At 32.1% G+C, this 11,801-nt stretch overlaps 1 protein-coding gene across 6 annotated transcripts in view; it reads right to left on the minus strand.

The window, feature by feature from the left end:
* LOC127706094 (oxysterol-binding protein-related protein 9-like) overlaps window positions 1–11,776 on the minus strand; it is a 35,972-nt gene extending 24,196 nt beyond the window's left edge. For 5 of the 6 annotated variants that reach the window (XM_052210573.1, XM_052210568.1, XM_052210572.1 and 2 more), the window contains exons 1-6: window positions 11,637–11,776; window positions 6,689–6,739; window positions 5,028–5,106; window positions 2,128–2,204; window positions 1,078–1,173; window positions 438–515 (exon numbers count right to left, since the gene is read on the minus strand). In XM_052210573.1, the coding sequence (XP_052066533.1) occupies window positions 438–515; window positions 1,078–1,173; window positions 2,128–2,204; window positions 5,028–5,106; window positions 6,689–6,739; window positions 11,637–11,753 (498 nt within the window). In that variant the 5' untranslated portion in view covers window positions 11,754–11,776. The remainder of the gene's footprint in view (window positions 1–437; window positions 516–1,077; window positions 1,174–2,127; window positions 2,205–5,027; window positions 5,107–6,688; window positions 6,740–11,636) is intronic. The other variant, XM_052210576.1, reaches the window with a different exon arrangement.
* Window positions 11,777–11,801: the final 25 nt, after the last annotated feature.

An 11,801-nucleotide genomic window follows, 5' to 3' on the forward strand; every position in this document is an offset into this window, starting at 1 on the left:
GCATAGTTATAGGATTGTTGGCACTAACTTTTTAAGAATAGACTTAATATAAATCAATGAAGTAATGACTTTGATGACACTGTATCTGTCTCATATTCAACTAGCTACTACACTCTTCTGTGACTTTGACATTGTTTACTAGTAACTAACCTCTGCTGTGACTTTGATGACATTGTTAACTAGTTACTTACCTCTGCTGTGACTTTGATGACATTGTTTACCAGTAACTAACCTGTGCTGTTACTTTGATGACACTGTTTACTAGTTACTTACATCTGCTGTGACTTTGATGACATTGTTTACAAGTAACTAACCTCTGCTGTGACTTTGATGACATTGTTAACTAGTTACTAACCTCTGCTGTGACTTTGATGACATTGTTTACCAGTAACTAACCTGTGCTGTGACTTTGATGACATTGTTTACTAGTTACTAACCTCTGCTGTGACTTTTATGACATTATATCTCTCTCGTGTTGATTCATCTTCACATGCATCTATTCTTGTCTCCAAAGACTAAAAAATTAACACCAAAAATATATTTCACTTAAAGATAGCAAGTCTACCTTAAATAACACATGCTAAAAAGCAGCAGTAAAGTAATCTTTTTTATTTTAACATAATGATTTTTGTCATTTTTATATAATACCTACACAATATGGCAATCAGAATAAAATTGCTTTTGAGAGTCTACAGAATTCATTAAGGCCATTACACATATTCTATCATTGCAGTTTACCTTGTTTATTGCTGAATTCCTGCCTATTTTTAACTGCCAAGTATTCTTACAGATACCTCAATGAGACATGTGATAGTCAAAATGTTAAGATTGTGTGATATGTTGGGAAATAATTGACAAAGAGAATCTGAGTGACGACAATAGATGAATAGCAAGAATAACCATTCAAGCTACATTTCAAATGAAACATTCATCACAGAAAACCTTTGTATGAACTTCCAAGATATGGAAGTAGCAGTAAAGGGGCGTTCTCTTATCTTGTACTTAAAATTGTCAAGCAAATGAAGTCAACTGAGGTACATTCACCATATATATATGACACATTATTTTGTTATTTACCTTAACTTGTTCTATCATTAACTGTAAATAAGCATCTGTTTCTGCAAGTTTGAATTCAAATTCTGCTTCTGTCGGAACTGGCTTAAGTCCCATTACCTGAGAAATTAAACCATTTACAATTACAATCATAAATATCTAACTTAAAAAGAACATGGTTGATAACAATTAATAAAACAAACAAACATGGTTTAAGTTGTACCAAATTATTAGTCCTATAATTTTCTAAAATAATAATTTTCAAGAAAAAATTGCAGTCGAGTCTTGTTGTTTCTAAACCGACGAGACAGTGATGAAATTTTGATTCAATAGAATGACCCAAGGGGGTTGAAAGTGAAACAATCATATAGAGACAACTCAAACTTGTGTGAAGAAAAACCAGTTCTACATATCCTGTTGATCTGATCATATGTGGTGCTAGTGAACATATTTGGGGCCCTTAAAACCAGTTCTACATATCCTGTTGATCTGATCATATGTGGTGCTAGTGAACATATTTGGGGCCCTTAAACCAGTTCTACATATCCTGTTGATCTGATCATATGTGGTGCTAGTGAACATTTTTGGGGCCCTTTATAGCTTGCTGTTTGTGTGAGCCAAGGTTCGTGTTGAAGGCCGTACTGATCTATAATGGTTTACTTTTTTACAAACTTGGATGGAGAGTTGTCTCATTGGTACTCATACCACATCTTCTTATATCTATTGATCCAAATCATGTATTTCATTTTAGACAGTGTTTTTGTTTTCTGTACTTGTTTAACTACTGCTCTTTTTCTAATTTGTCACCTTTTATCTTTTTTAGGTGTGAAAGGCTGTTGTGATGAAGTCCTTTCTTATGCACATATTTTACCATATTACAGTTTAAAACTATTGACATTTTTGTTACTCAATTAGAGAATTTATAATTTTTACCCATAGTGGAGCTTTGAAACAAATACAATATGTGGCTGTCTTTTCACAAAAAATGAGGGGCAGCATCTACTATTACACAGGCTTGTATTAAGACATATATAACATCTGTAAGGTAATCATGGTAATGTGTTTAAAAATAACCTGATGATCAGCTGAGTGTCTCAGTATTGCATTCTCTAATCCCTGTATCCATTTTTCTCTTTCATCACCATCTCTTGCTGCAAATAATTATGATAAACTATTAAGAGAGATTTTTTTTCAGTAGGAGTTTAAATGCTTTGATATTTCATTGTTTAAACACACAATTAAAAGGTTAAGATACCAAGGGGGCATATCAGTAATAAAATACTAAGAGGTCTTAATATAACTGTAAGTGGAATAACTGACCAATCAAGCTTTGTAACACAATTTAAGAGGAATAACTGACCAATTAAGCTTTATAATACAATAGGAAGTAGAATAACTGACAAATCAAGCTTTGTTATACAATTGTAAGTGGAATAACTGACCAATCAAGCTTTGTAATACAATTGTAAGTAGAATAACTGACACTTTGTTATATAATTGTAAGTAGAATAACTGACACTTTGTTATACAATTGTAATTGGAATAACTGACTAATCAAGCTTTGTAATACAATTGTAAGTGGAATAATTGACCAATGAAGCATTGTAAACCAGTTGTCAAATGAATAACTGACAAATCAAGCTTTTTTATACAATTGTAAGTGGAATAACTGACCAATCAAGCTTTGAAATACAATTGTAAGTGGAATAATTGACCAATAAAGTGTTGTAAAACAATTGTAAGATGAATAACTGACCAATCAAGCATTGTAATATAAGGCTCATAGCAATAGTCCAAACTTTTTTTTGTCCGCTCATTGGTTTATAACTTTGAAATGCCTCAACCAACATATTTACAATTATATTTGATCATCAGAACATCACTACCGTGTATTATCATCTACATTTGACTTTTAAATGTTTTAAAAAATATACTCATTAAGTAAATTGATTCATTTGTACGTAATATTAAAATAGAAAATACAAATTTCTTTTGACATAAAAAATTTTAGTTTTCAAAAACCATGGATATTATAATACCACAAAATAAAGAACATACACAGTAAAAAGAAAACATGAGTAGATCAAAATGGCCTTCTTTTATCATTTTACTCAAGGTTTATAATTACCTTATATACCTATATGGAGTCATTTTTTTCAGAATGATAGGTCATTCTTTTGAAGAAGAAAAAACAGGGACAATGCCAAGTTTACAGAAAATAATAATTTTTGAAGATATATGTAGGACTCAAATCTATGGTGGGTTTCAGATCTATGGCAAATTCCTAATCTATGGTAAATATGACGTCACAAACGTCAAACAAATCATAAATCTATGGCAGTTTTTTGTTTTCTCCAAATCTATGGCAGATTTTGATATTACGTATTTTTCTGTCACAATTAAATAACGTCATGTAACGTCCAAGCCGCCGTTAACAATGACGGTTTTGTTATATAGAAGGAAAAGAAAAGGCCAGTTTTCAAGGACCCTAATCCATAAATTAAATTATATTTCAGAATTCTAGTTTACTTTATCGGAAATCCCTGTAAATGAGATGTAATCATCGGATTCGGCCGAAATAAGAATACTAGCAAACAAACCCAGTCATTCGTAGCAGGAAAATGGCTGGTGCAGGCAATTTCACACAAATGAATATGTTTTGGGTGTTTTCTTCAATGTTTATGTTTCATGTTTGTTTCCGCTCCTTGTTTTCTTGTTCTTGTTTTTCTGGTTTTGCCCTCTTCCTCAATTGCATGAGTTTTACTGTGTATTTTGGTTTGCTTTTTGTTTTTCTTTCATAATTTTTCTTTGTGATAAGCTGTTTTCTTGTTATTTTTTTATCCCTATGGTCTCTAATTTTCTTTTACATGTAACATAACCAATAGCATTTTTTCAGCTATATAACAGTGACTACCTGTACTTTTGTTTCAAATAAGCTTTATTGAGATTTGGTAGCTAAAAAAAAATCTGTAATAGATTTCTAATAACTATTTACATTATTTTCAGCTATATTTAAGTTGAATAACTGTAGTGTTGGAGAAATAAGCATTTGTTTAAGAAAGCCACATGTTTGAGGCAAGTTATTGTTCATTACAGGACTTTGACTTAAATCATCATCAGTTAAAAAAGATTTATTAACGCTCAAATAAATTTTAGGTAAAAAGTGAAACTGCGTTTTGGGTTGTCAAGGGACTTGGTTAAATGAAGGGTTAAACAGATACCATGCACAGAGTAGGGAATGCTTATTCTTCCGGGCACATCATTTCACCCCAAAAGTCTGTGTTCATTTCACAAATGGTTATGGATATGCTTCCTAGTCGTACTCCTATAATCCATTTTTCTTATACTGCCGTTAAATTAAAAACAGCCTTTTCGCTACCTTTGAACATTTCGACTTGTTTAAGGCAGCTTTGAAATAATTGGTCAGATATGTACTGACTGGTTCGCCGTTTGTAGAAAATTATGTTATAGATTTGAAAACTAGAAATCCGCATAGATTATGAAACTAAAAAAAGCCATAGATTAGGAAACTAAAAAATTGCCATAGATTAGGTCTCTAAATAATCTGCCATTGATTGGGATGGCATGACGTCATATTTACCATAGATTAGGAATCTGCCATAGATCTGAAACCCACCATAGATTTAAGTCAGATAATGCATATTTTAAGGTTTTTCTTATGGTATGATACACATTGGGCTGTCAGGATTGCACAAATAAAGACCTCCATACGTTCTGTCTTTCATTTGAAAAAATTTGGACACCCCTGGGTGTGTTAAACAACAAGAAAAACCTTAAAATGTACATTATCTATAACATAATGGTTACAGACTAGAGGAAGCCAATGAAATTCCATATGTATTCTAAGTCTGTATATTTGAATCACCACTTTCTGTGCCAAACTTATTACTCTAATATTAAGTCATATATAATATCTGTCAGAGACAGTGACAATATACATGGATGTCACTTACCTTGAAAGTGAAATGTTTTTTGATCCACAGATAGTGTAAATGTACTATCGTCTTCATCATCTATACCAATGATAGCACCCTTAAAATAGAAACATCAAACTGGTTAATTGTGAAAAACAGTAAATGACTAGTTACAATTACAAGTTTGCACACATATCACACAAGAAACACCTGGTGCAGGGACACAGATTTGAAAGAAGCAGCAGGGATACAACTGGAACACTAGAAAAACTAGCGCTAAATCAAGTTAGATGGAGGAAGCTCGTCAATGGCCTATGCTCCCTGGAGAGGCTAAGGGCATAAGAAAGTAAGTAACACATATCATACAGACACATTCTTTTAATATTCTAATACTGAGGTTTCATTTACGATCAATTTATTTTCTTAGGAACTTTTTTTTGTTGACTGAGTATTTTTTTATGTGTTTTGCACAAATTGTTCATATAAGCCTAAAAGAAATTTGTATTTTGTTGAGAAGTTTACAATGCATTCAAAACAATCAAAAAATGAAAAATAATAAATAGACATGTCTTTTCCTTTTTACTTCATTTATGTATCTGTTTAGATATATATCATGTATATCATACATATACATGTAATTTTAAACAATGTTATATTTATTAGATGTACATTTCAAAAAATGTATGGCTGTGATAAAATATTTTCTTTTTAGGACAAAAGTCTTAATAAATAAATATTGTAATACATATTTATAAACAAAAATTCCATGACTAAGGAAGTTGTATGTGTAAGATTGAAGTGTGCTAGTAATCTTCTATCATCAAGTGGCACTAGTCATTCCCCATCATTTCCTTCTACATGTACCAACACTACATTTCATCCCGTTTTGTGGGTTTACTTATAACACAAAATATATGAAATATATATGTTTTAATTTTTTCTAAAATATGCAATATGGTTGAACAGAATACCGATGATTTGTCTTAGATGAAAATCTAGTGATTATTTCATTTACTGTATGTAGAAATAATGAGATGTGGTATGATTGCCAATGAGATATCTACCATATACAACAATGAATGAGCATGTACTGCAAATAAAAGTCCTTCTTATAGAGTGTAACTACATGAACATGTAAAAATGTTAAAAAAAAACTCAATTATCTCTCTGCCTCCCTTTTATGGAAAATATTTAGCTACATGTACATGATGTAGTCTGACTATCTTTTATGTGCAAGGGTGATTTCAAATTAAAGGGAAATTATTTGAAACTATGGCTTCTCCTTTTGAAGGTGTTGTAATCTACCACCTTTGATGGTTGAAATCCAGAAACTTTAAAAACATTAGGCCAAATTAAACTTTTTATATTTTCTCAGACCCTTCTACAAGAAATCTGTCTCCTAGTGGAATCAATTAAGTAAGGTTTAAATGAAGTTTTAATGCTACACATTTTTTAAAACTAAAATAGTCATAAAATCAGAAATTAAAATGATAAAAAAAAAAAGACAACCTCCTGAATTCATCATAAAATGTTGAAACTGACCAAAATCAGAAATTAAAATGACACAAAACAACCTTCTTACTTCATCATAAATTGTTGAAACTGACCAACAAAGATACATGATTTTATTTGTATGCCCTCAAAAACAAAATTTACTAAAGTGAGTTTACTAACTAATACAGAAGCACCTGTTAACTTACCTTTAGTCTTACGCATCCTCTTCTCGAGCCTCTCATCATTTTCTCTTTTGACTGTAAATAGATGTACATGTAAATTACAAAATGAACATCATTTTGAACATGATGAATTAAGCATGCAACTACAAGACAGAATTTAAAAAATTGTTTAAGTCATATATTGTTTACTAAAGCTCAAGAATTTGAGGGGGTTGTAATAAAATATTACTTGAAAAAAGTAAAATCTTTGTAGAAGTAAAAGGTGGGATATGATTATTCAAACCTTTATAAGAAAATTTAAAGTCATATGAAATGAGTTTCTGGTTATTATGATGTTAAAGAAACTATTGAACCAATGCATGCATATATACAGAACTTTAAGTCCTTTCTCCACGCTTTTTACATTTCTTTGGAATACTTAACGTACATGTATAAAAGATTAAAAAACTTTCATTCTGTGATTTTTTTATGGAAAACTAAAGCTGCTAATAAGTCACTTCATGGTTATTGCAGCCATATTGAATAGGGCCGATTTTTTTTTAAATGAGGGGGAAATAGTAAGAAAGTACAGGAAAACCTATGCATTTTTCAAAGTAACTGTTCTGTTTCATGTTATCCCATGTTTTTCAAAGCATTTTCACCCCATTATGAAAATCTGCCCCTATTCAACATGGCTGCAACAACCAGGAAAGGGCCTATTTACTTTCAGGTTTTGGTACTTAGTTAACCTATTAATAAACAATCAGTATCATGCAGCAAGTGACTAATATGTGAGATGATAGGTATGCTTTAAAGCATGTAAAAAAGGTTGATATAAATAAGAAGATGTGGTATGAGTGCCAATGAGACAACTATCCATCTAAGTCACAATGTGTAATCAAAGTACTGAATTACTGAACATCGGATGACCGCAAGTTCTTGTGGATGGTCACAAGCACTTGTCTCAGAAAAAAATAAAATGCTCCGCTGGGGCGCAGCTTGATACGACCGCAGAGGTCGAACCCTGAACAGTTGGGGCAAGTATAGACACAACATTCAAGCTTGATACAGCATTGAATTTGGATTGTAATTAAATATTTGACACAGCATAGGTTTCTGACACAGAATGAATGTGGTCTAAGAACTTAAAAATTTTTAATTTACCTATTCAAACCATATCATTATTATTTGCTTTTATATAAAAATCAGAAATAACCAATTTAAAATGGAAAATTTTAAAGAAAAAAAGAAGAAAAAAAAATGAAAAAAAAAATCCCCCCAATTTTTTGAACCCCCTTATGATTCATCACCCCCAAACTCAATCCCAGCCTTCCCTTTGTGGTATGGTACCTTGCAGTACAATTTCAGAGCGATCCATACACTTGAACACAAGTTATTGTCTGGAAACTAGAAAAATGCTTGTTTTTTTGGCCCCTTTTTTGCCCCAAATTCCTAAACGTTTAAGGCAATTACCCCCAAACTCAAACCCAGCTTTCCCTTTGTGATATGGAACCTTGCAGTGCAATTTCATAAAGATCCATACACTTACACACAAGTTATTGTCCTGAAACTAGAAAAATGCTTGTTTTTTTGCCCTTTTATGGCCCCTAATTCCTAAAATTTGGAGGCAATTACCCCCAAAATCAATCCCAGCCTTCCCTTTGTGGTATGGTACCTTGCAGTACAATTTCAGAGAGATACATACACTTGAACACAAGTTATTGTCTGGAAACTAGAAAAATGCTTATTTTTGGCCCCTTATTCCTAAATGTTTTGGGCAATCACCCCCAAACTCAATTCCAGCTTTCCCTTTGTGATATGGAACCTTGTAGTACAATTTCATAAAGATCCATACACTTACACACAAGTTGTTGTCATGAAACTAGAAAAATGCTTGTTTTCTGCCCCTTTTTGGCCCCTAATTCCTAAAATTTAGAGGCAATTACCCCCAAAATCAATCCCAGCATTCCCTTTGTGATATGGTACCTTGTGGTACAATGTCAGAGAGATCCATACACTTACACACAAGTTATTGTCATGAAACTAGAAAAATGCTTGTTTTTTAGCCCCTTTTTGGCCCCTAATTCCTAAAATTTAGAGGCAATTACCCCCAAAATCAATCCTAGCATTCCCTTTGTGATATGGAACCTTGTGGTACAATGTCAGAGAGATCCATACACTAACACACAAGTTATGTCTGGAAGTTACAAAAATGCTTATTTTTGGCCCCTTTCTGGCCCCTAATCCCTTAACTGTTGGTACCATAACCCCCAAAATCAATCCCCACCTTCCTTTTGTGGTATTGAACCTTATGGTAAAATTTCATAGAGATCCATTCACTTAAACTAAAGATAGAGTGCGAAAACTAATGTGTCTTCGGACGACGACGACGATGCCAACGTCATATACCAATATACAACCTCAAAATTTGTTTGCGGTCGTATAAAAATCACATCTCTATACCTGAAAGTGAGGTTAAGGTACATAGATATATTTTTTTCTAAGACGAGTTCGTGCGTTGATGATAAATAAATGATGGAATTCAACCTCACCATAATAACTATTATATTGTAGTGATACAAATCAGTATACATGTATTCTGGTTTCACCGTTTGTTGTTATATATTATATTAATATTTGTACATAACAGTTACATGTATATATAATTTTCAACCATTTCTATATCATTCTATTCTACTATTCTGATAATAGTGCAGTGCAAGTACATGGTGGACACTCATCTGTAATAATTTGATTTTTCTAACAGATTGGATTTGAGCATGTTGAGTAGGCATTCATATTTTCCCGCAAAACTTACTTGAGATATTCTTCCGCATGCGTTAACACAAATTTTCTGTATTCTTGATTTGTTATTGATATATATATTTCTCACGACAAAACATTTTCATATCATTTATCTATGTTCTTAAAAATTATTTTCATGAATATTTATTGATGAAATTGATATATAACAAGCGATAAGGAATGTTATTTTGCGTTTGGTTATCAGATAAAAACGAATATCACGTGGGTAGAAATGTCTATGGCAACAATACACTGGAATACCCTCACTGTCATCCGATGTAAAAAGTAAACAATTATAGGTCAAAGTACGGCCTTCAACACAGACCGAGAGCCTTGGCTCACACCGAACAACAAGCTATAAAGGGCCCCAAAAAGACTAGTGTAAAACAATTCAAACAGGAAAACCAATGGTCTAATCTATATAAAAAACGAGAAACACTTATGGACCACACCAACAAACGACAAGCATTTATTTTTAGGCAGTCTGCGCGTACCCGCATGCGGGTACGAATATTCAAATTGCCATTCGTAGGCTACGCGTACCCACATCCGGTTTTATAATAAAATGCAATCGAATCGGGAATGAAACGTGAAATATATACAGAAATTATCGATAATATGCATGGGGATTTCGTGTAGAACGAGCGAAGAGTATGAAAAATAATATTTTCAAATTGTATTTATTAGTTAATAATACATAATAAACATTGCAAATTAAATGCACACTGATTGAAAATGAAAATAATGCCCCCGAGTTCAATTTTCTATTTCTGTTTTCTTTTTACTTATTTTGCTATTTTTCCTTTTTTAATTATTATTATCAATGTGCCACCCGCATTAAAAAAAATGAAAGTATCAGCATGAAAACTTTAAATAGTGAATATATAATGCGAAGGCATATATTATAGGACTACCTGTAAACATTATAAAATGTAAATTTCAAATTTAAAGACTTGAATTTTACTGAATTTGAAAAATACCTATATGAGATTTAAAATTAATCTTTGAGTAAAATGTAAAACAGAAACTGAAATTTTAAAATATCTTTAACGACTAAAATTAAAGCTTGGGTGTCTATATAAAAATTAAAGAAGCAAGTTATAAAGGCGTCTAATTAAACCAATTTTAAAAGATTCATGCAAGTAAATTAAGATTTGGAACAAATTTTAAATATTCAATAGGATTGTTTTGGCACATATTTCAAATGTTGACAGTCCAAACAACAATCACAGGCCAAAGAGTCCTGATCGTGTAGGTTTTTTTGACATTTGAAACATGTCCATTCGCATGATTCTCTTCTTTAGTTGATCCGAATTTTAAGTTGCTTCCACGCTTCAGAGGTAAAATATTTTTTGATGCGCTGAAGGTTTACATTTTCGTCAAATATTTTGTTATTTATTAACGAAGCTTCTAGAAAGATTATTGGCATCGGCCTTTGTTTTATCAGAAATAATGTATTCAGCCTTTTTCCTGTCGAACTTGTTTAGAATTTTTTGCCTCCGTGAATATAGGAACAATTTATTCTGTTAAACTCTAATTCCTCTTTTATTTTTGTGTTTCCAGTTCTTCTTTTCTCTGCGGCTGCAATTGACTCCGAGTTTCTTTTATACAATTGTATAAAATTAATCGACTGATAGTTTTGAACAAATTGTTCTTATCATGATTACTTTGAAATGTCTTCCCCACACGTATATCACTCTCTTCCGTCTTAAGAATATTTATTAACTGAGAAAAACTGTTCACTTATCTATATATAAATATTTATGAAACTTCTAAGTAGTTTTAATCAATTTATTCACTAATTGCGATAATTTCCGTATATATTTCACGTTTCATTCCCGATCCGATGCCATGGTACGCGTAGCCTACGAACGGCAATTTGGCTATTCGTACCCACATGCGGGGACGCGCAGACACTGCCTTATTTTGATGAAGAAAGAGCAAAAAAGATTGAAGCATTTTTAACTAAGGTATTATAAAATAGAGCTAATGAAGAATATTGCAGGATATAACTTTACTCACAAAGAAAACCGTCTAGAGCAGCCCTAGTACTCAAAGAAATTATTACACAGAAAACTAGAAATTGGGAAAAAGCAACAAAACTCCAGTTAACTTTTAAGTTATTTAACTGTCTAGTTGCTATGGAAGATTTACGAAATGATTTCTGCAGATTTCAGATTAAGCTTACAGTATAATATGATAGAAGACCTGAAGCTTCGTCCAAAACAAACCATCGATACTGCCATCCTTTCATCACATTTGTCCATTTGCTTAAGGGACCCTCGATTACTCCACTTCCAGCCATTTTTCTAGACCGGAAGTGGGAAGTGTTTCTTTTCGAAGCTCTTTGACT

This window comes from Mytilus californianus, unplaced genomic scaffold (genome assembly GCF_021869535.1).
Source record: "Mytilus californianus isolate M0D057914Y unplaced genomic scaffold, xbMytCali1.0.p SCAF_1, whole genome shotgun sequence".
Lineage (NCBI taxonomy): Eukaryota > Metazoa > Mollusca > Bivalvia > Mytilida > Mytilidae > Mytilus > Mytilus californianus.